Source organism: Pteropus vampyrus, unplaced genomic scaffold, assembly GCF_000151845.1.
Source record: "Pteropus vampyrus isolate Shadow unplaced genomic scaffold, Pvam_2.0 Scaffold3, whole genome shotgun sequence".
In the NCBI taxonomy this organism is placed as follows: domain Eukaryota; kingdom Metazoa; phylum Chordata; class Mammalia; order Chiroptera; family Pteropodidae; genus Pteropus; species Pteropus vampyrus.
Genome location: NW_011888784.1, coordinates 207,427 through 233,699, shown reverse-complemented (window position 1 = coordinate 233,699; position 26,273 = coordinate 207,427). Strand labels below are relative to the sequence as shown.

At 37.8% G+C, this 26,273-nt stretch overlaps 1 protein-coding gene across 1 annotated transcript; it reads right to left on the bottom strand.

Annotated features, from left to right (window-relative positions):
* Positions 1–25,345, bottom strand: MBD2 (methyl-CpG binding domain protein 2). The gene is given in 4 exon segments (XM_023531050.1): positions 1–8,782; positions 8,784–8,795; positions 10,665–10,824; positions 24,607–25,345. Coding segments are annotated over 4 exon segments (933 nt in total). The 5' UTR covers positions 25,122–25,345; the 3' UTR covers positions 1–8,536.
* Between the last annotated feature and the right edge of the window lie 928 nt (positions 25,346–26,273).

Below are 26,273 nucleotides of genomic sequence, written 5' to 3'. Positions count from 1 at the left end.
CACAAAATCAAAAGTCAATAAAGTGCTTTATAATCCTTCAGGTATTTTTTTTTTTGATTGTTTGAAACTGAATTCAAACGCCATAAAATTCGCTATTTTAAAGTGCACAATTAAGTGGTTTTTAGTATATTCACAAGGTTGTACAATCTTCATAGGTTTTTGCAAAAAGTAAAAAAATATTTATCTGGGGACTATGATTTTGTACAGGAAATCAACTTATGTAATATCCCCCCAAAATATATTTTTTAATGAAATCAATGAATCTTATTTTTAAAAAGAGAATGAGTGGATTACAATTTGAGCTCATTAAAAAAGGAGTTGTAGTTAATTGAAGAAGTAAAAGTAGAATTCTTCATTGAAAATAAGTTTTGAAGAGTTCTGCTCAAAAAATAACTTCTTGGAGCTTTAGTGAACATGAGGTCATTAAAGGAGTGAAGACAAAGGACACTGAGTTTCAACCAGACACCTAGAGCAGCTTGATTTGAACCAAGGCATCTACTGTCTAGGATTCATTATCTCTTTTACACCTGGGTTGGCACTAGCTAATTATACATCCTTAGGAGAATTGTGGGAATAGTCACACAAACTGTTTCTATAGGGCTTAACTCTTCTGCTGAACTAGAGTCTACAAAGTCAGGTGACTCTTCAGGACTATAAAACTGCGTGAAACAGTCTTTAATCATCAACAGAAACCTGGACATCCAAAATACATCTTGACAAAGCTATACCATCAGCAACTATGTCTCCAAATCTACTTTTATTAGTAGCACAAAAGCCAAGCCCATGCCCTCTCAAAAGGTCTGTCACACTTGGGACACATTTGAAGCACTAACATATAATATGATAAAACTACCAAACTATTCTCGTCGGCAAGCCTATTTGCTAACACGGCTAAAAGTCTGTCCACTTTTTATTTCCTAGCAATCTTTAGCCAATTGATATCTAAATACCTTGCTCAAATTAATCAAAAGGAAAAAAAAAATAGTGCTGTTAGCTGATAATTTGTTGTCTTTATTAAAGATAAACATCTTTTATTTATTAAGAATATTTCTGCTTATGAAAGAATTAGATGTTCTTTGGACAAAAGACTACTTAGTAGTTCCATTGTCCTTTGCTACATCTTACCCTTCCTTCCTTTACTGTCCAAGCCACCATCATCCTTGCTTGAATAAATATAATAGCCTAACTGGCCCCCAACTTCCACTTCTGCCCCCTCTACAATACCAGCCAAAGTAATCATATCGCTCCCTGCATAAAGTCCCCAGGTAACATTCCATACTCCTCCTCATGCTGGCTTGCCAAGCTGTGACTCAGTTTGTCTGCTTCCTTGATCTTACTTACTCCTTTCTAGTTACTGAATTCCAGCCACTGTGGCCTACTTTCTGCCCTCATATGCTAAATGTATCCTGCCGTAGGGATTTTGCACTGGCAATTCCCTCTGCATAGAATACTTTTCCCTCTGGTCTTTGTATAGCTGACTCCTTGGCATTCGGATCTCAGACTAAAAATCACCCAAAGACTTTCCTGATCGCTCAACCTAAAACAGCTACCCAGTCAACCTCAATCATTCTTATCTAATTCACTGTGTAGCATTTAATATTTAAAGTGTGTATTAGTCTGTCATTCCACTAGAATATAAGCTCCACGAACACAGAATCTTCCTTTACTGTATTCCCTGAATCTAGAATGTCTGAGCACATAGAATGTGCTAAAAAAAATTCTGTGAAATAAATGATACGTAAAATGTCTCTTACATGTTAGGTCTTGTGTTATGCAGCCCTCAGCCTTGTATAGTCTCATTTTCTGCCTTAAACTTACAGGTGCTACGTAAGTGGAAAATATTGTAATTCAGTGTACTCTACAATAGCCATCTCAAAATTAAGCGTAGTCATATGTATTTTGCCTCAAGATTATAAAAGAGAAATAATCCCTAAACTTGTTCTATTACTATTTAACATGAAGTTATGCTTATAGATACATTGCCAGTGTCTTCCTCTGAGTCACACAGCCAGCCCTACACAAGCATTCCATGGGAATATCACCCTCAGTCTACAGACTGTGTTTTTGGCAAATTCACTGTCAATCATAGTGCTGTTATATCACGAAATAATGGCAAATAAAGCGTACAAAGAATCTAGAACTGAGCAGACTGCCAACATGCGATTAAGACATCAAAATAAACCATATATATTGGCAGGAAGGTTCAGGAAAAACGTTCTTCAATTATAAATCTGAAAACTTAGATCATCTCCCTGTAACTAACTTGCCATAGCAACTTTTCATCTGTATTTTTACAGTTAGAAAGGAAAATAATGTAAAATTTAGCACAGTGGTTCTAGACAGAGACTACCGTGGAGATTAAACCCTTGGGGCAAAGTGCAAAGTATAAGGTCAGTTAATAAGATGTCCATGGGTAAATTATAGAGATGGGACAGGTAATCTCTTGGTTGAGTTGCACAGAAAGTTTAATTGGTAAGAATAATATTAACTTGTAGATAAACAGAGCTAATCAACCTTGGACACTAATAAACTTTAATGAGAATTAAGCTTCCTTCAAACGGTACACTATTCTCCCTTAGGAAGGTAAGCAAAAGAGTTTAAGGAGCCCATACTCTGCTGAGTAACAGATCACTCATGAAGGAGACTGAGAATTAAGGCCAGAAAAAAAGCCAGTTCTTTGGAGGCTCAGGGTTCCAGGCAGGTCCTAGTTGCCTAAGAAAGGTCTTATAAATGTGTTTATAACAGTAATCCAGCAGAGGCACACATGTCTCTTTTCTAAAAAGTCAGGACCATATTTTAACTGTGTACTCTACTCTAGCAATTATCAAAATCAATCCTATCACAGCTCAAATCCCTATTTTGGTAATAACCAAATAGTCACGTCTCTCAGATTATACATTTCCACCCACCACTCATCCCATAATATTCTGTACATCCACCCCACAATACAATGGCTCTCAAAACTTTTTTTACCTCAACTAAAAGCAGAAATGTATTTTACAACATGACTCAGAACACATGTAACACAAGTTGCCTAAAATATTCTTACTAAATGTGACGTGTACACTCTTGAATGGCTGATCAGCAGGCTTTCCTAGATCCTCGATATTTTCTCTAAACATTCTCTTCAGTCCCTGGACTTATTAAAATTTGGTTGTCTCTCAAAGACACTATCTCCCCTGAAGTTCTCTCAAATGAAGGCTTTTCCTCTTTCTCTCTCTGCTACATATCTAAGGGCCAGGAAGTGGTATGTAGGTTTCCTCCTTTCCCCTCACTTTTCTCACATCATTTCTCCATTTTTGTTTCTTTAAAGCTTTTAGGATCTCACTATACTACTCTCCACCCCTCCTCCCTGCTTTCTCTTTCATTCGCTGAAGACTGTAGTTTCTGTTTCATATCTTCCTCTCTATCCCAACTCTTGTCCTCATTCTTAGAGGCTTCAATACCCACATTAAAAACACACAAAACACCCTGAGTTCTTTGACCTACACTACCCAACCTCACCCACCTAACATTAGTCACAGGCTTCTCAACCTAGTAACAAGCCTTATCCTCCCTAACTACACCATCTCCAATAAATCAAGCACCCCACTCTCCAATTTCTTCTTACTCTCTTGACAGCTCACTTAGCATGGCCCTCTGCATTGTTTGACCCCATGAATACCTCCAACCCATTGACTGGCCTATCTTGTCACTGTTCCTGAACTACTTTCACATCCCTCCACACCCAGTATAGATCCATGGGACATCACCATCATTACATTGCAAGTGAGCTTGACTTTATCGGCTTCTCATCTCCCTTAAGTGTGGTTTTTCCACTCGTGCTATACACCCTATTCTTAACCTTTCCAAGGTCTTTAAAATGGGAGATTAACCAAATGAGTACCTCTTTCACCTGCTAACTAGTGATTCTCCTTACCCAAGAAAATTTATTGAAAGAATTGTCCACGCTGACCAATTTCTGTCATTCACTTTCAATCCAATCCAATCTGGATTCTGTTCTCACTGGAACTATTGTTATCAAGGTTATTAATTCATGTTCCCAAATTCCATGGGCATTTGTCTTCCCCATTCAAACTTTCAGCAGCAATCATTGTAACCGACCACTCCTTTTTGAAACATTCTCCTCCTCCACATCTCGTCTAGCCATTCTTTCACAATCCACGTTGCTGACTCCTCCTAACCAAATTCTAATTATTGGATTTCCTCAGCACTTGGTTCTGGGTCCTTTCCTGTATCTGGGTAATCTCCTCTAGTTCCATTATTTGGAACACTATGTGCTAATGAATTCCCAGCTCAGACCTCTCAATTAGTACACCAACTGCATACATGACATCTCCATTTGGATGTTTAACAAGCACTTCAAACTTTGCATCTTCAAAGTTGATTTTCTCCAGCCACATAAATCATTTCTTAAGGAGATCTAGATAAATGGCAACCAATCGATCTAGTCACTCAATCTAAACACTAAGGGTTCACTCACACTTGAATCTTCTGTCATCTGCCACACCCAATTCATTAGCTAATACTGTCAATTCTATATTCAAAACAGGACTAGAATCTATCCACTTCTCTCCATCACGTGTGTCTAGGCTATCATGATTCCCCGGTAGACTACTTATAAGAGCTGCTTGCTCCTTGCTTCCATTTTTGTCAATTTCATTTCAAATTGATAGAAACCTGTACTCAACAGTGGCCCGCCCACACTTAAGGGAGATGCCAGTAACCTGTTGTAAGGACCTCAAGGCCTAGAGATGCTAGATTTATCACCTGTGACCTACTCACTCCCCTTCCACACCCCCACAATAGGCAACAGAGAGAGACCAGCAGACACTCTTTCCAGCAAGGGTTTAATGCCCTGATGAAAAGAGCACCAGCATCTTTGGGAAAGATTTTAGTTACTTTCTCTATAGGCCAGAAATGCTGGTGGAAGGAACAAAGTCTGTTTTCAGTTTGGATGGAAAGATTCTAGAAAAGTAGAAGCAAAGGGGCAGTTCTTACCACAATATGCTCAACCAGGAGCTAGCAAGTAACCAGAATAACCCTACCACAGGTCTCTTTTGTGATGGTAATTGACCACGGGGTTCTTGAGAGAGAAAGACATCAGCATCAGCCCGCTAAGGTGCCACTTCCATAACTGAAAAATTTCTAATCAGTTAAACAAAGGCCTAATTTGAGCTATGGCAAGTGAGCTGGTCCCTCACATCTTCTGCTACAGTCTTGCTCCCTTTCCTGCTTTTAAAACACTATTTATTAACTTTTCAGCTACATTTTTCCTTTGAGAATTTGATGAAGACACTCTCCCTAGACAAACACACAACAGAAAATACCGCATGAAGTTCAAAGATTCCTGAAGGGCTGCCTGAAACATGGACTCGGTTAGGTTTAGTTCCTTCCGAGCTGGCCCGTCAACCTTCAAAGGAAATAAAGGATCGTGCATTCTCTTTGGAATATTGTCCTCTCTCCTCATCTCATTCAAGCTTCATGAGTAATCTAACCATTGTTATAGAAAAGGAGTAAGAAATGCCCATTGTGTTATGTGTTTGTAAATGCATAAAAACCCTAGAATGACATAAAAAACCTGATTAACAAGTCGGAGGACTGGGCCGGAGAGACTGAAGATGGAGGGGAACATTTTTCATTGAATATGTACGAATACGTACGAATTACCTAATAAAATAATAATAAATTAAAAACTTTAAACTTTTAAAAGGCTACATCTTGCCTCTAACTTCTCATTTCCAAGAAACTCTCTGGCATTCTAAATGCCTTCTGGTCCTTCCATCCTTCAAAGCTGGTACGTAAAGGTCACCAGATGCTGTCTAATTTGGAAATGCAATGAATACTACACATTCTTTATCTTCCTTGATCTCTCCATGACATTAAACAATAATCATCTTTCCTAGGCTTTTATAACTCCATGTTCTCTTGATTCCCCTATCTTTCTGAAAGTCCCTTTTTATTCTCCATCAGACTAATTTATCCATTTATTCCTTGCCTACAGGGTGACGATACTTTTCTTCCGTTTGCCCCTATTTTGGGTGATTTCAATACATTATGGCATGCCACTACGACCAGAATCTTCAAAGTGTGACCTGGGAGGCCACAAGAACCTTTCAGAAGTCCAAGAAACAAAACTATTTTAACTCAATCTTCCTCACACCACTTCTAAACTTGCTATTCTCCCCCTACTCCCTATCTACCTATGCCCCAAATGACTCAAGCCAGAATTGTAGCAGGCATCGACAATTCCTCCTATACATTCATCAGGTACTTAGATTACTAATTCTATTGATAGAGTCTCATACCTTGCCCTACCTCCTGCTGCAGCATTAATTCAAGCCATCATTACTTCTCTAGATTTCAACAGCCTAAACTGCTTTCTCTACAGCCAATTTCACCTTTTCCCAATCCATTCTCTATACCGCACCAATTCTATAAGCAATACCCAAACTGATTCCCCTATCAGCTCACTTGTTTCTCAGACTGCACAGATATTGTTCTCATATTAACTCTCTGAAAGAATTTATTTTTATTATTTTGTTGAAGATAATTAAAACAAGCACCTGCTAGATCATTTGGTTGAGTACCTAAGACAGTTATACAGAATCCAAGGCTGTGTTTATAATCGCAATAGCCTATTACCATAAACCAAGGTTAACTCATGAGAAATGAATGACAGACTTATTTAATCCCACTCAAGAGAATATGATGCTCTTTATTTCCAAATGTATCAAATTTGTGTGAATAAAAAAATTGTGATCAAAGAACTGAGTCTTTCCAAGGTATTAGAAGCACTGACAAGCCGAGGTAAAAAGTAACTTGTTGCATACCATATTCATATTGTGCACAATTTGTAGAATACATCACATGTCACATTAATGTTAGGGAACTTCAATTTTATTAGTTTTGTAGCTTTAACTGATGAACATTTCAGTGTTGTTAAGAGCTAGAAACACAAAGAATTCAGTTTGTTTACACATCTGAAACATTAAAAGGAATTTCTAGCAACAAAACCTAGCTACTTAAGTTCCTTAAACATATCTGACACTGAGAATCACTATACTCTTCTTTATCTAATCCTAGAGTGTTCTCTAACTAAATTTTTAAAGAAACTAACCTGCTTCTTAAAATGTTGAGAATCAGATCTCTGACACCTTGAAATAGAGCCTCTTTGAAAGACCCAAACCTGCATAAATGCTTAAATGGTGTTTGGCTTTCAAAGCAAAGGTTTTCTTGTCCTACTTACATGAGTCATAACTCTAGAACCACGCTGTCCAATATGGTAACCACTAGAAATAGGTGGCTATTTAAACTTTAAACTAAAAATTCGGTTATTCGGTCACACCAGCCACATTTCAGGTATTCAACAGGCATATGTGGCTGGTAGCTACGATGTTTCTCTAATCATAGAAACTACTATGGGAGAGTGTGGCTCTAAAACTTCTCCCTTTCACTGAGCTCTGAGATAGCCACTCGTGACTTCCAATATCAACTCGATATTGATGATTTCCTAATCTTTCTCTTGCCTTCTTCCATTAACCTAATGGAATATCTTAAGGAATCTACTTGACATGTCAACTCTACTTAATCAACTGGAGAGATGGACGAACTGACTGGAAATATAATTATGGCAGTGGCAAGAAAATTAATAAGGAACAGTAAAATCAAGAATGGAAGATTTTCAGAGTAAGGTTAAGACTGAGACTGAGACAAGCCAGAATAGGTACTTCAAAAACCTTAGTAAATATTAATCAAAAGATAATTCCCACTCCACTGTCCCCAGCCATCCTAAACTAATTAAAAGCCACTTTGCAAAGATCTGCAGAAGATATCTTTCCAACTATACCTGAATGTATTACTCACCTAGTAAACACACCTTTGATATGAAAGATATAGTAAGATCACAGTTTATAATCAGTCAGTATAAACTGCAGTTTAGCCTGTTTCAAAGTTTATTTTGTTAACTACATTTCTAAGTCTTTGAAGTTTTCTTAAGAAACTCAAAACAACATAATTAATAATGCATTTCAGCTAGGTTTACAACCTCATAGGAAAATACTACCTTAGATTCTTGTTCATTAGTTTAAATCTCTCAGATTTTTCTGTACTGTATTATTAAAGAGACATAATACAGTTATTATTAGTTACTCACAAATACATTTTCTACTTTATAGAGATATTTAATGTTGGTGCACTCTAAAAGAAAACTTATTTTAAAAAATACAAAACTCTATTTTCTGACTACTTAACTAAAATAAAAACAGATGCAAAAATAACACCATGCCCCCCCCAATTCAGATAGAAAGCTTCAGAAAACAATAATGAAAGGTTTTTTCCAAAATAATGTATAGTATATTAATTTATTCAATAAACATTTATGACCACTATAAACTTCTGGAATGAAGTAGATGGATATTTAATCAAATAAACATGAAGCAAACATTTATTATGTACCTACCGTGTGCTAGGCTTTGGATGATATATACAAAAAAAAAAAGACATGGTCTCTGCCCTCTTGGAGCTTACAGTCTACTTAAGTTGACAAACAACCACAGATACAATGGCAAAGCACCAAGGAGGCATTGTGAAGAAGGGACTGGTTCTGCCTGGAGAACGCAGGGCAGGCTTCACAGAGATGGAGACAATGGAGCTGGGCCTTGGATGAGAAGGAGTTCACCAGATGGAGGGGAAGGGGGGAAGCGCATTCCAAGCAGAGGAAACAGCACATGAGCAAGCAGACTCTTGAAAGCACATGCCATGGTGCAGGATGACGAGCGAGCAGTCCAGCGCAGCTAGAGCGTAAAGGTGCACACAAACTAAAGAGACGAATTAGTTTTTGGTTTTTAGTGAATCATAACTATCAGGGAGAATATCTTCATATTACACTTAGTGTAGCTTAACTGTGATTCTGGTCACAATAAGATAGTCTGAAAGCATTCCATTCATTTCATAAATATTTGAGGCCCTTCGACAGATACCCAGCACTGTGGTTAGAGTTTTAAAAACATAGTTTTAGGAAAATAAATCTTAATTTTTTCTGTTCATTTAAGAAGCAGAATAAACCTAGAAAAAAAGTTTTCTTAAGCTGAAATCACATAGTTTTGCCTATACACATTCGAGGTCCTCACTTTTGCTAACTTGAGCTCCCTCTACTCCTGTCACTCTCTCACATCCTTCTGAACACCTTTATGACTATCGACCCAAAGGAACACCGTAATTAAAGCATTACAGAGGCAATGTCAGCCTTCCCTTTCCATTCTGCCTCTCCAAACAAGGTACCTGCCAACGTCCCTATGGAAATCAATGCAAAGTAACCAATGCAACATATGAGGAAACAATGTATTCTAACGTCTGTAACAATTTTTGAAATCAAACTATTGTAAACAAACTAGGAAACTGAATTCTGAATAAAGAGATAGGAAGCAGAGATCCCATACCCTCCAGGAAAAGTAAAAAGATGATGAGGAAAACATCTTGGATCAGAAAGCTTCCTCCACTGGCCACAAGGCAACAGTGTTCACCAAGATGGCTGAGTGCTCAGGAAGGTGCAACGGAGAAAGGAAAGGAACTAACGTGGGGCAAATACTTGGCTAAATGTTTTCATATAAATTCCTGTTTATTCCTCACACTGCTAAGGAAAAGATGTTATTAGCTTAATTTTATAAATGAGAAATCTGAGGCCATCGGAGGTTAAGACAATTGCCCATGACTGGGTGAGCTAATAACTGGCAGAGCCAGGGCATCAAACCATACCTGCGGGAATCCGAAGCCCCTCCCACTCTACTACACTGCCTCAGTGCTCCTGAAACAAATGCTCACCCTCAAGGGGCATGCAGGGCTGTATCCGTCAGAGCTGCAGAAAGAAAAGCCCTTACATTTCCCTTGACCATTTCACACAATCAGATTGAGAACAATAGTGGTGCCAACACACATACAGATATGTCTCCGAATTTCAGAGGAAGAAAATTTGGGGGGGAAAAAAGATTATATAAGATGAGTTACTCCTGGAGGGGGGAAAAAAGCTTTCTTTGTAAAGATATTGGGTGCTATAATATGATTAATTTAGCATTATAATTCAAATGCTATTTGTTTAAATTCCTGTACAATATATACCATCAACTAAGCAGCTCAATAATGGAAAAATCCCAATCATAGTACTTGGATAAGGATATTACTCTTAAAAGTCATTATCTTCAACATCATCAAAAGTCAAAATAAAAACTGCCCTTTCTCAAATCCTAATCCAGAAAATTAATAGGTAAGTATACACTTTGTGGTAAGAACATTCATTAAAATTTTGCCTCTTTTTGGCTAACAGAAACTATTTTAAAGAGGAAAAAAAAGGAGACAATTAACATCAACAAATAAATCTTTTGTAAATAGTCCCAATGGACCTAAAGTGTGATGTACGTTGGCCTAGAGAGATATTGAAATGTTGTTTTCAACCATATGCAATTTACTTACGCTCTCCCTCTATAAGTACTGCCAACTACAAGAAAATTAATCAGATATGTAAGTCAAGTGCTTATCAGGGGGAGAAAAGGAAAAAAGGAAACTAAGACATTCAGACCACTAAAATTCCAATGACATATTTAAAATGTAAGATACTTGTGGAGCAGTTTTTGAAACAGCTTACATACACTGTAAGTAAATTAACCAACCTTATTCTGATTGAGAGGATCATTCCGCAGTCTCTGTTTGTTCTTCTGTAATTTACTAGGCATCATCTTTCCAGTTCTGAAGTCAAAACTGCTGAGGTCAACAGTATTTCCCAGGTACCTTGCCAACTGAGGTTTGCTTCTGAACTTTTTACCACTTGGACTAGAAGAAAGATAATGTTAATTGTACAAAAGACAGTAATATTTACCCTAGACCTTACATACCCTAGACTCTTCATGCCTTCCTTCCTGGTCCCAAATGTTATATCACAATTTTACATGTTTATTTTTTCAAAGAAACGTTAATGTTTAAAGGAACTTTGTAACTTCACTAAAAAGAGATAATGTGTCATCGAATGTAACAGTCCACTAGGTACATCCCTGGAGCACATAGCAGATGTTATTACAGATTATTCCACTGGCCAGCAGTCATTCATTCAGCAACCACTGACAGAATATCAACACAAGCCACATGCACAGCATAACATGCATACTGCAAATGTCTTCAATCTTATAAACTTTTTTTCCTAACTGACTTCTGAAATGCTGTTTTTTCTGTAAGTATTACATGTGTACAATGTCAGCAGTAATCAGTAAACAAATTCTTCTGAAGTCAACACCCTTGTTACACACATGCAAAATCCATACATCTTTGGCTACCAACTTGAACTTATAACATTTACAATAGAAAAATAACCTTGAATTTTGACAATGGTTAAATGCTCCCTTATGTAACCACTAAAAGGAGAAAATTAAGGCAAACATTCGTAAATGTGTTTACATGATGCTGACATGAGTTCTGTTAGCCAAACTCCTACCTTAGAGAAGTATATCAAGGATAATTTACTTCCTGTAAGAAATATTGCCAAAGCTGGAAAATTACAAAAGTGCCAGAATTATACAGAAGGGTAACTTGGTCTTTCATAAAACTTTTTTTTCCTGTGTGGCACTGATCTGTAAGAAAATTTTTATGGAAGAATGCCCCAAAGTCTTATCTAAATTTTCTGAGCCAAATGTGCTAGAATAAACTGTTAAAGTCAGCGAGATATACAACCAGAAGAGAATTGTGCGAATTCCAGAATATCTGTCAAAGAAGCCACCATGTTAGATTTAGAACTTAACCTTGCCCCAACTGACTGCGATAAAAGAAAAATAACTCAAGAAGACAAAAGAAAAGGCTGGAAAACTTTAAGCAATAAAATATTCCCCTGGAACAGCAAAACTTCTCTTTGGGTCAAGTCCAAACCAACACACCCCTCTTTGTCAGAAACTCTGGTATTCTGCCACCACCAACTTCAAGACAACCGAAGATCTTATCAACATTCTTTATCCATAATCACATGACATAAGTATTCCTGAAACACAATTCAAAGTACAGAATTCAGCCTACAGATGAAGATAACCAGTACCAGAACATGACAGATTAGAACAAAGTAGACAACGAGAACACAGCAGAGGAAAGAACATAAGGTTATGTATAAACAAACTCTAATTCTCATTCTAACCCAGATTTCCAAATATGCTCAGTATCATAAAATAAAATAGCACGTCATCCTCAAAACTGTTGTCCAAAACGAATCATCTCTGCCTACCACAAACTTCTACCCTCAAACCTGACCTTGTATTGCCTTCTGCTGCAGCACCACTGTCCACCTAGCATCTACTTCTCAAATTAGAAGGCCCCACCACAATGCTTCAAGGGCCCCATGCCCCAGCTGCACATCCAGTACCAAGTTCTAAATGTTCGGACTCCTCAATGCTGACAAAACAGCTTCACTTCCTTAGCGACACATCAAAAATCTTCTATGTGTTCCAATATTTTTTCCTAGACTTTTTCCCACTAGCCTTGGTACCCTGCATTCCAAACTCAAAGTCTCTAAATATGCCATGTACCTCTAACTTCCAGCCATGTCTTTCTGAAGGATGAGCACTAGCAATCCTGCCTGTCATAAGACTTAATCCTCCAAGCCCAGCTAAAATGTCACCTCTTCCATGAAGGTGTCTGTGATTCTCCAATCCTAGTTCGAAATAATTCTACTACCCTGAAATTCTACTTCATCACAATTCCTATATAATCTCTTGATGAGTCAAACAACCAAAAATTACAATAACACTTTTTAAAACCCTCAAACACGATTTATATGTTATCACTGAATGAAGTAACTTTCTGAAAGCAAAAAACTTTCATTGGTTGAATAGTAAAGAATATGTTTTCATTTGCAGATACAACAGAATGTAAAGTCTATGCTTACTGAAAAGTTATGTTGCGTGGAATTTCAAAAATTGAACTAGAAAATATTTTCATGATTAATCTATTATGCTATATAAGACATGAAATCTTACTGGAAGACCCAAATTTATTTGAAAAATTGGCAAAGATTTCTCTATTATATAATTATAGTTAATTTTAATTAACTAAAATCGCCATATGGTCTTTATAATTACATATTCCAGTTACTAGTAAAAAAGATTCTGACAAACTATTTGGTATACCTCAAAAGTAAAAAAAAAAAAAAAAAAAAAACTCTCCACAAAATAAAATGACAATTTTCAATCAGCTATCTCTCTAATACGACCTCATTAGTGCAATAAAAATCTGAGTTCCAGAGCGGACTTTGTTTTGACAAACTAATGTTCCAAAAGATGAAAATATCAAGGTAGCAACTTTTACCGAAAAGATAAGCACTATTATTAGGAAACAGCTTAGAGACAATTAGTTTCATTTTTGAAAGAATCAACTGACTTATTTCACAAATCAACCCTGCAATAGTTCCTTACGTATCAGATGAAATACCAGTTATCTACTGCAGCTGAAAACATACTGGAGCCTCACTGTAACATTCCTCTAAAGAACAAAACTCACTAGAGATCAACTGGTTTTAGATACCCCTCCCCCAAATTAAAGAAATCTAAATACTTAAGAACCCAATTAAAAGGCCATACTCATGAAAACTGATGGCACAATTTATTAACTACATTAGCAATTCAGTATGGCTTAAAGTAGTTCCAATGTTTAGTGATTTTAAAAATTAAATAGGAAGCGTTTACTCTAAGAAAGGCCTGGCATACTCTACTGATAAACTAAATTAGAAATGAAGGAAGATGGTAGAAATCAAGTTTTAACTATTAGCATATTAAAAGAAAGTTGGAATATCAACTAGTGGCCACTCAGATCTTATTCATACCAAATCACTGCCTTCTGTCATGAAGATAATGTAATTCTATGAAGCACCTACACCGGATAGCTACAGGTACTGGGCGTACACACTGCTGCCTTCAGAACAGTGGTACAAGACACTTTCTTCACTGTAAATGCTATAGCTTGTGCTTGGTGCTTTAAGGAAAGTCAACCTGGCTGCCCCATTGGATTTTAAGACCAGAGACCTTCTTCTGCAGGAGATGAATGCAAGCACACAGTAGGATAAGGCCCAAGGAAATGGTTAAGCAGAAAATCTGCCCATCGCATAGAGGCCATCTGCACAGTGGCAAAATAATGCTAGAAGTGGCTGAGGAAGTAAATGCTAGATGATGAACAAAAAGATGGTATGTCATTTAAGCTCTGGTCTTACCCAGAGTGACAAAATTATCATCTGTCTGCACTCTAAAGATGGCTGCTGTAGGTCCCAGTCTCAGACATACCAGGACTTAATGTGATTAAAAGTATCAAATTGTAACTTAAGTAAAATTTTTTTTTAACTTCAATAGACTAGTAAAGGATATTAGTCATTTTCAGTTTTCTGTGCTCGGAGTGACTACTCTAACCCCAGTAATGAAATACTAAAATTTCACTTTCAACCACAAAAAAATTTCCTACCAACTGCTCCCCAGACATGCCAGTCCTGAACCAACTTGTGATCTCACCTTTAACTTCTACCAAGTACCCTAAAGAAAGTAATAATTAAATGAAAAATCAAAAACATGAGTTATTTTTTTCCAGTTCATTAAGAACATTTCATCACCTGAACTATGTCTTTGCTTACTTTCATTTTGATTAAACTGTTTAAAGAACTTCTTAAACCTATCTCTTCATAGGTTTGTAACTATAGATTATCAGAAAGAAATTTTATTTGGCATCTGGCTTTCCAATCTAAAAGAATTTAATTGAGATACCAGAAATACCTAAATTACAGTCACCTTAATTTAATGGTATTCACATTTTGTCACTCTATAAAGTTGTCTGCAATCATTACCTGAGCTAGATAACTGTAACATGTCCTGCCAGTCTATGACACACAAATCAACTCTTCTGAAGTCCTGTTGTTTGCTTCTGACACTGCACTCTGAAAACACTCCTAATAGAGAACATTTTTTCATGTTACTTGAGTAACATGGATAATCATGATATTTAGTCAAACCATTATGAGAAGACCAGAAGTCTGTGCAAACACAAGTATATCTTCAAACCAGTTTGTAATAGGATGAACTGTGGAGGTGGCAGTAATCAGAGCAGAGTAAGACGAACTGGCCTATGAGTGGCCAGTAGCATGGTGGATGGCAGATGGTTAGCATGCTCAGGGGTGTACCACTCTCCAACAATATCAGGAAGTACTTTGTGGGGAATAATAAAAATCTCCACAGTGAAAATTCTATAAGCTACAGCACTGGAAAAAACTGAGAATAAAGAAATAGCAACTTTTATTTTTTTTTCTACTCTCATTAAATGTTAGAGCTTACCTATTATTTATAAGAGTAAGCATTAGAAGAATGACTTCTCTAACTTTAAATAACAATTCTCTCCAGAAATCAAAATTTAGCTGAGACTAAAATTAAATTTACCGTCAATCCAGGACTTAGGTACTGTGATATTGCTTACATATTTCATATATATTATATGGTCTTCATCCTCTCCTGGCTCACAGCTCCCAAACCCTTTGGAATTTCCTAAGTGATGAGCAACAATGGTGTCCCTTGTTATGTTAATAAGGTGACTTCTGAACCCCACTCAAGGGTAGTGGCTGGTTGCCAACAGGAGCCAACAGTGTGCTCAGAGACCAGGGACTTTCAGTCCCACCCCCTGATTTCTGGGAGGGGAGAGGGGCTTGAGGGTGAATCGACTGCCCATGACCAATGACCTAGCCAATCATGACTATGTAATGAGCATAAAAATCCAAAAAGACAGATCCTCAGCCCTTTTTGGAGAATTCTCACGTTAGAAAAACAGAACACTTCCACGTGCGCCCAGCTCCAGGAGGACAGAAGCTCCGTTCGGGACCTCACCCTACGTATCCTCTTCATCAGGCTGATTTGTATCCTTTAATATTCTTTGTTAATAAATCAGTGATCTAGTGAGTAAATGAATTTTTCTGAGTTCTGTGAGCCATTCCAGCAAATTAATAGACCTCAAGGAGGGGAATGTGGGAACCTCTGATTTATAGTAAGTCAGAAGTACCCATAACAACCTGGAGTTGCAAAAGACATCGAGTCTTGAAGGGAGTTGCTGGAACATCCAATTTGCAGCCAATAGGTCAGAAGCACAGGTAACAACTTGGGCTTGTGACTAGCATCTGACTGGCACCTGAAGTGGAGGGCAGTCTTGTGGGACGGAGCACTTAACAGATGGAATCTGATTCTATCTCCAGTATACGATGTCAGAATTGAGTTGAATTCTTGGACACCTTGTCAATGTCTGAGATTTGCTTGTTGGTAGGGGGAAGCTGCCAAACACACCGTGGAATCAAGTCTGGAAACCCTTCTCAGGTACAAAACATACAATCAGAAAACTGCCAAATCAATTAATTCAAGGAATACATACCACTGCTTCAAAACTACATGACATACACACAGAAAACTCCATCTAAAAGTCAGCTCTCCATGACCCCTTCTTTAGCTCTTTTCCTCCCACTCTTAAATGTAGACCTTTCTTAAAATGAACCATCCTCAGCTTTCCTCTACAGTTTGTTCTTGGTATTTTATCTACTTTTATCTTACTTATATTTCCCATCTCTCATCAGTTACTAAATCTAGTTCCTTCATAACTACCTTTGAATCCATCCATCCTTCTTTTCCATTTCCATTGTCACTGCCTGAATCATTTTTATGACCTTAGGTGAAAATCACCATGATAGGCTGATTTTCTAAATGCTAGTCTCTTTGCATTCTAAATTATCCAGATTGTTCTTCCAAGAACAGTTTAAAAGCTTTCAATGGACTTTAACTCATTAGCAAAAGGGAGCAGAATATTTTAACCCTGCATTTGAGATCTTTTTTTCATCTAGCCTTCTCTTAACCTTTCAACCCTCCTTTCCACTCCTCTTACCCAGTGACCTTTGCTCCAGCCATACTGGTTTATTCACTCTATTTTGAACAGGCTGACTGGTTTCACTCTTCAACCCTCTGCAAAGAATGTATTTTACCCCGTCCATAATGCATGCCCTCAACTTCAAACCCGAAAAGACCAGAAATACTAATCCACCTTGTACCTCTTTCATAAAGACCTAACGGAACAAAGTAATAGGAATATTTCCTTCTTCTGAACCATACAGTAATTACTGTATCAAGAAATAATAATGAACTGCCTGTTGGCATCTCTTATATTCTAGTTTTGAAATACTAAGTCTGGTATCATTATAAAACTTCCACGAGTTTAAATCTTATGTTCACCAATAACATACTGAAGTAGTTATTTATGAATGAAATGATATGTCAGATTTTCTTCAAAATAATGAAGACTGAGTCAGGGGTAGTGGATCAGGGTATGAATGAAATAAGATTGGCAATTGTGGAACTGCGTACTTGGTAGTTTGTTTTTTTATTCCATTTACTTTTGTAAATATGTTTGAAATTTTCTATAATATATGTTTAAACTATAAATATTGAAGTACGCAAGCTGAATTTTCTCCTGAAAATTGGCAAGTTCTTTTTAAAAATCTGAAGAGTTGAGGCAAGTAAATTTGAGCATTAAAGAATTTCTTTAAAAGTGAAGATGGGAGTAGAGAATTATTTTTAAAGTATTGATAGGAAAAAAATTTATTTACAATATGGCTAATAAAATGTGACAGCATTCCACCTTCTCCCTCAACTTAAATGTTTAGAAAATCATCACAAAGTTTTAAACAGTATAAAAGACCTTAAGTATACTTCAAATTGCGCCAATCATCCTCATTTCATAAACTAGCATTTATGTAACAAAAATTACATACAGTGTTATCACTGGTAGCAAATTCTACTATCTTTATATCACAGCTAAAGAAAAAGTCAAGATGATTTACTAAAAAATAAAAAACGAATGTAGAATTCTACCTATCTCATCCCACTGCCTTAAGGCACTAACTTTCTGAAAAAGGTAAAAGGAAAAAAAATGGTTACTTTGGTTAAATTGGGAACTGGACACTGCTGTGGAAATGTGAAAAAGTAAACATGTCTGGGAATTATTTCAAAATATAATAGGAGAGAATATTGATGAAACAAGATTGGCCAGTTGTTAATTGTTAAAACTGGTTGACAAGCACATGGGGGATTCATTACACTTTCCTATTTATCTTTTCCTTTGCATATATTTGAACTTCTCCATAATAAAAAACATATATATAGATAAATATACCCCAGAAAAATATATTTTTAAAAACTTTTTTTTAATAGAAGAGGCTATGGGCCTCCAGGACAGGCCTTTTCAAAGAGACGTATATGTCACTACATACATGTTAAAAGAATTTTAAGAACATTCGCCCTTGCTTTAATCTATGTATAAAAAGAACAAGGAAAAGAATACCAAGATACATTGTTCAAAAAATCTTTAAGAGGATGATGTTCTTCCTCACATTTATAAATCACTCACAATTGTTCCTGACAAATGCTAAGTGCTCAATTTTAGAACCTAATTGTAAATTACTAAATAGTAAAATTAAAATTACTTTTACTATTATTTACAGTCATATCAAGTTCCCAAATGAATCTGAATTTATATCATAAGACAAGGCAAAATCTTAAGATGCACAGATATTATTCAAATTTTAATCTACTCCATACTTTTTTATTTTCCGATCTTGGGGAAGTTTTAGTTTTTCAAAGTTCTGATGAAATTAAGTAAAACAACATTTCACAATGTGCCTAGTCACTTCTTAGTGGAAACGGCAAACAACAATTAAAAAAAAAAAAAAAAAAAAAGAGTTGCAAAGGGTATTAATATTCCTAGCCAAACGGAAAATCCACAAAATAAGAACTGATGATTTATTTCTAATTCATCATGCAAGTCTGACAAGATCTCAAACACGGGATAAAAGGTCATGAATTTCAATTACTCCCTATAAATTCCAAAAAAAAAAAAAAAGTATCACCTCCTTTGCAAATCATCTGTTTCTGTTCCATGAATTAAAACCAAATTATGACTATATCCCACAAATGAAATTTTTAAAGCAATTTGAAAATATCATCTATCAATTTCTGTTGGAGATTATTTTTAGAATGTGTATCAGTTCCTTCTGAGCTATGTATTTCCTCTACTGCAGGTATTGTGGGTGTTCTGGCAGGTGAGACTTTGCATGTCAGATTCTAAAAATCATATGTAGGACAGGTGGTAATGTCGTACCCTAACAAAAATTACTCTAGCATATCACAAAAAGATGTGATAATACAGATGAGGGAGAAATATGAGGGCACAATTTCCACCACACCTATACCTCTTTTATTTACGGACTCAGGCTTCTATCAGGCAATATTAAGAAAAAAACTAAAAAGCAAGTCCAACTTTCATTTATGCAGCAGCGCTTAATAAATATTGCATTTCTTTCCTTTCTCCAACTAAAGAGATTTTTATTTAATTGGTCTGTAGTGCACATTTCTACTTTATCTCAACTCTGAAAGAAGCATATGAACTTTTTGCAGGAACCACATAAAATTATCTCAATAAGCTACATATTGCCTGCAAGTTGCAATTTGCTGTCTTCTAATTTAAGTGAAAGCTTTTAAAATGAAGACCTATTATAGCTTGCTTCTTAGGGAATGTGTTGCCTGTGTGAATATCTGAGAGCTAATAGGGTCAACCTAGGTTAAGACATATATGAAAAGGGGGGAGGAGAAAAACATTTCTGAACAAAATGATCACTTCTATTACCCAGAATAAAACTGCTTTAATTAATGTTAATTTACCACAATTTTTTCCATTTTTTCCCTCCAATATTACATAGAGCTAAAAGACCATCTTTTGGTACAAGGCTTCACAGCTGGATAGGATTTAAAATTTACCCTTTGTCAACTTCAAGATAAGTATAATAGTAAATAATTACATTATTTCAGTAGCATCCCAAACTCAGTAAAGAAGATTAGGCATGAGATGTTGCAATATTTGCGAATACACTAGGGATCTCTACTTGATACAGAGCAGGGTGATTAAGTGTTCTGAGGTTAAACCACCTGCATCAGGATTCTAACTCTGTACTTACCAGTACAATCTCGAGCCTATTACTTAACTTCCCTATCCTAACTCCTTATATGAAAAATGGACATAACTAAACATGTTTCATAGGGTCATAAAGATCTGAAAAAATAAAACAGATAAAGCATTTAGCAAAAGAATAATCACTGCCAAAATTATGACAGCTGTGACACAGAGTACTCACAAAATTAAGGCACACAGACTCTATACTGTATTATATAAGTCAATGAAATTCAAATGTTGATTTCTTACTATATGTCCTTTATCTACCATTTTCACTATATCTCTAATTTTAAAAAAGAAAAAAGCTTTCTATCCTTCTATAATACCCTCAACATTAATGATAAAAATTAGAAACTTGAAAGTGTTTGGACTTTATAAACTATCTCAACCGATTCCATCTCAGCACACTATCGCACATAATATAAAACAACAGCTAAGAGATCATTTAAGACTTGTTTTACAAAATTTTAAGTGTTATATCAATTGGTAAACACTTATTTAACATCTGTGTGTTCAGCATTGTGCCTAGAGAAAGGAGACAAGTCCATGAGAAAGTCACAGATTCTATGAAAATGAACATGAGAGCAACACAGGGGACACCAGATTTAACTACGCAGAGATGACCAGAAAAAAAATATATTATGTGAAGGGCAGTTTATTGAAAGTCAGAGATTTTAATATTTAATAACTGTGACAGTGGATCTCTCATCTGGTTTATTCAGCTGGTTTTTTCCAACGAAGACTACATGAAAGAGTTTATTTTTTTAAGACAAAAAGGAAGGGGGAGGGAGGTGCTGGTTGAATCTTGACATCCTCAGTGACTCAGAACTCATGCCCTAAAAGTATCATAGCAGCCTTTTATCAAACGGGATGTTTTTTACTATACATTTTTTTAAAACCTATTTATATAAGTCCACCCCATACAACGTGAGTTATTTAATGAATTGTTTTCCTTAATTAGTCCTTAAACATATCTAAAGCTTTAAGAAATCTTTGTACGGATTTTAGCATTCTAGAATCGAATCCTTTATAATACTATGAGGTACAGGTACAATCGTACTCAGGTACAATCAAACAGAGAAACAAATCACAGCTTTGGAAAGTATAAGTGACATGCTTTGCTCAAGGCTGCACCACTGGAAAGTGCTGAACTAGAATATCAACTCCAGACCTCGTAACTCCTGTGCTCTACGGCCTTCCCTGTAGACTCTTGCTTTTATCATAACACTCATGACTTTAGAGAACTCAAGAATACTGTCTCTAAGTCCTCTTCTTTCCAGATTAAGTACTTGGCTCCCTATGATTATTTTAATTGTTCTCTGATTCCACGGTATCTTTTTTCAGAGAAATGATGAGGTGCGAATGCATCATAGCTGTCAAAAATGTTTACTATTCTGTTTCTAACATCCAACCAGATGATATTTTATGGCAGCAGCTGTAACAGTTTAGCATGACTTCCAGATTTAACCTAGTTATAACCTAAAGTGTAGAATCCAACAAGTTTAGACTTGATAAAAAAGGAGATAGCTACTAAAAGCTCCTATGCAGAAATAATATTTCAAAAGTATTGATCTGCAAGTGTAGGAAACCTAAAACTAGAAATGACAGGAGTCAAGTAAACCAGTTAGAAAATTATAGTTCAAATAATGAGTTCAAATATGATGGCAACGAACCTTTTCAGAAACTATACCAAAGAATCCAACGCTTTATCGAACCACACTCTTTTTAAAAATAAACTCTGGATGATGATATATGAACTGCCACTATACTGTCAGTAGTCCTGACAGAAGGCATAATTACACTGCTGTTAATAACCGGCAACCAGAGGCATGCCTTCTATTAGAACTTGGCAGTCTCAGGAAACCACCAAAAAACTACTCTACCAAAATCTGAAGCTTTCTTGATGAGCTTTAGTCCAATTAATAAGATACACTCTACATTAACAGATTTCTTTAAATTAATCTCCCCAGAGGCAGGCTAATTCAGGAGTTAGTGTTATTAGAATCTGTGAACAACTGAATGCAGGTGTTCACATTACCAATAGGAGAGTAAACTCTTAACCCACCTATTAAGATATGTCGGTGTTTTGAGCTACTGGTTTTTAACGGGTCGGGTGTATATGGGGATGCTAATATGCAAAGCAGTGACACTGCAGATTGAAAAATAACATGTTCACCTTTACTGACTAGGTGACCTCCGCCATTCATTACCGAAAGGGGAAGTCAAAGTCAGAGTATCACAAGTAGTACATGCTACATGTGTCCTCCTGCCTCAGAAAGTAACTGCTCAGAAGGAAATTAAGAATGGGTGTTACAATCCTACACGGTAACTAACACTTTGTAGGTAGTCAATAAACAACAGACAACACTCCTTTAAGCCCTGAACTAAAAAGCACATGCGGCACAAATCTGTTCAATGTGTCCTTTCATTTTGGATAAAAAAGTAAAAAGCAAATCATGTTGTTTTCTCTCATAAAAAGACTTTAATTTCAGATAGTAATTACCACTATGCTGGTATGTGACTTGTCTTAAGATGAATTTGCTTGGAAAGTTTTTAAAATTGATTTAACAGTTTTTCTACCATACAATATGTATTGAGTTTGCATTAAAAAGTAAACATCAAAAATTTACAACACATTCAAAAAATATTAAGTGATCACAAATCAGAATACAGCAATCTGCCTTTTTGAAATAACTGTTCCATCTACTGCAAGGAAAACAACAAAAGATGCTTTGCAATAACCAAAAGTTAGTTTGAACAAATACGTCATCCCCAAACTAAACAAACCATATCCCAAGAGAAATACCACAGGGAGTGAAATTCAAAGTTTAAGATGCTCCGCTGAGACTAGCCTCCTATTCCTCAAGGAGTTCAATCCCAGATACAGGATATTCTTGTCAAATATAATTGGCTACAAGACATCAAGACAGTTCCAAGAAAGTTATGCATACCACCTGCTTAGAAAGAAATAGAAGGAGCTGTTAATGAAAGAGTATGCAAAAAGGAACAATTGTGAATAGCGCTACATGAAACAAGTGAACTTGAGAGGAGTAACCATTTGTTCCACAACAACTTTCTTAGTATTACTCAAGTAAATTTAATATTTGATGATGGGGAAATATAAAACAAGATAATCATGTTTGTATGTTTAAAATAAGTTTTCTGTTTTATCATTTAAGATTTCAAGATAAGGAGTCTCATATCAAGTGACAACGGTTCTAATGAAACACCACTTTCATTTAATTTTTTTTACTTGAAGAGGTGAAATAAATGTACTGAAACTACTTATCCATATATTTGAGCAACCATCAGGAATATGTTCATATTTACATGCTCTACCAGTAGTGATCATTCTTGTGTGTATGTATGTTTATAAACATACATTTTTTAACCTTTAAATCTAAGAGTATTTGCAATTCATAAGCACTGTATTGTGTGTATACAGACGCACAAATATATATTTTCCTAGGGGTAATGTATTAACCTACTTGAAGTCAAAAGAATGGAAATCCTTCACAGCATTATTCCAATTGCTAAATGACTAACAACTGGCTCCAATACTCAAATATATTCCCTGAAAAATTATTTAGTCAACCTACAAACATGGCCTCCAAGCCACTGAATATAACATTTATATTTTTTTCTATGAGATGATTTACAAGAAAAGTTAATAAATTTGTTGATAAGAAAATTCCGCTAATATCAATAGCCACAGGCACTTTCCTGACATTACTAGGTCATCCAAACTAATGACATGGACAGCATAACCACAGGAGTGCAAGATCACATCAAGCTGAAAACCTTGAATCATTCAGATCAAGGTTTCTCAGCCTCAGCACTGGGGCCAGATAACTCTGTTGAGGGGGCTGTCCTGTGTATTATAAAATACTTAGCAGCATCTCTGGCCTCTATCCACTAGATGCCAGTAGCAGTCCCTTCCAAGGTGTAACAACCAAAAATATCTCTAGATATTGCCAAATGTCCCCTGGGAGACAAATTTTGGTCTGGGAGTCTAACGACTCACGACAATGTTTCAGTTTTCAAAGAGTGTAAGTTCTGCAACACCAAAAGAATTCTAAGAAACTTCAGGCATTCCAAGTGGCTACTTTATATGATACTTTCCTGGATCCCACAAAGTAACTGAAACCCTGTTACCGTAGATAGCTAATTTTTCCACATGTGCATGATTAAACACTCTTGTGATGATGAGTCTGGGACAGGCTGGGAAAGGAGCCAATAGTGACTGGGTTTTACAGTTTCGATGAATTACACCTTCTTTAACCCTTCAGTGGACAAATCATCCCTGGCAGAGTAACTTTCTTCACAAACTATTGTCCCGAACACCTTCGACATAAGACGTCCGCCTCTGGGCTCTCACCAGACACTGTGCCTGTCACTGCACTGAGATCAACTCTCATCCAAGGGCTCAAGCACCCTCTACCACCAGGCCAGCCTGTCTTTGCCACTTCCCTCGGGCCCCAGCTCTCATCTAGACATCCTCTGCCCCGGTCAGCTCTTGACCCTTGACCCCGGCCTGACCCTGCTGCCCCCTCCCCGCCCCCAGGGCGGTACCTGAAGTAGTAGACATCGCTCTTGCCGGCACTGAGCCCAGATTTTCGGATCACTTCCTCCTTCTTCCATCCGGGGGGGAGGGCCGGGCAGTCCATTCTCTTCCCGCTCTCCGGGGCCCGGGATCCCCTGGGCCCCAGCCCCGCGCTCCCCGACGGGAAAGGGACTAGCTCACGCCGGAGGGCGCCGCCGCCACCGCTGCTGCCGCCGCCGCTGCCGCCGTCGCCGCCAAGGCCGCTGCCGCCACTCGGGGGACGGCCGCGGCCCCGCCCCCGGCCCCGGCCCCGTCCCCGGCCACGGCCCCGGCCCCGGCCACGGCCACAGACGCCGCCGCCCCGGCCCGCCTGCTTCCACCGCCCCCGGCCACGGCCGCCGCCCCGAGCGCCTTCCCTGCGCACGCCGCTCACCGGGGACGGGGCGAGCGCGCTGCCCTGGCCCCCCTGCTCTATGGCGGAGTCGCCGCCAGCGCCCTCCTCCTGCTCCGGGCAGCAGCGGCCTCCCCCCGGGTGCGCGCGCATCCAGCCCCCTCCCCAGCCGGCGCTGCGCTTCTTCCGTAACCGAGCCCTTGGAATCCCGGAGACCCGCCCCGCCCGCAGCGCGGCGCGCGGGGGACGCGCGCAAGCATCATAGAGCGGACGCGCACAGAGCGGCCTTCCCGCCCGGGGCGTGGCCCCGGCCACCGCCTCTTAGGTCCTCCAAGCGCTCTAGGCGGCCATCTTGTCTCCGCCTCCCCGAGAACACGCCCCCGGCCCCGCTGGCTCCTCCTCCGGCTGCGCCCTTCCGGCCCCCGTCTGCACGCGGCTCGCGGATGCCTGCAGGTGGCTCGTACCCTTAGTCGCTTGTGAAGGGGCGTCAGAGATACTGTGGCTGCTAAGCTTCAAATAGGGCTAACCTCCCACTGTGTGATTTTACCGGCACTTCTCAGCTAGTGAACAACGAACAAAATTTATCTCATTTTATATTCACTCGCTCGAGTATTCATTTAACCGGATAATAGATGCCCCTTTTCCCGCATCTCTACACCTAAGCTTGCCAGGCCCCTCCGATGGAAGGAGTGAGTCAAAACGTCGTGTTAGATTAGTGTCACTATTATCCAGAGTCTGGCTTCCGGGCCTTGGGGACGCTGGGTTGATTATCCTCTCAGAACTTTATAAGGCTATTGGAAGGTAAATGACAGCTTGGAACATTTCACTCCAGTACTACGGGGGTTACCCATAAGTTCTTAAAATGACCGGAATCCCTGAATCCATCTAGAATTTACCAAATTTCTTAGGACCTTTTCTTAATTTGGACTTTCTTGACTAATGACCTTTGGCAGACATCAATGGCCTTTGGCTTGGTAAACACTCCCTTATGTTGAAAGACCAGCTTAACACACTGTCACAAGCCTTTAGGAATCTGAGTGGAATTCATTTGGATTTGCCCACTCCATTTAGGAGAAATTTTAAAGAACAATTCCAAATTGAATAATAAAACTGATTTAAATTTTAGAGAAGGACATTTTCTATCTGTTGTTTAGCACTTACGGAAATGTGCTATGGAAATCCAAGGTCATATATTATGAAACATTTGGAAGACAAAAATGTAGAGTACATTTTACCAGATTGGTGATAAACTATCTTCAGTTTTTGTACACATGGGACCTAAAGGTTGAGGGCCAAGTTTAATGT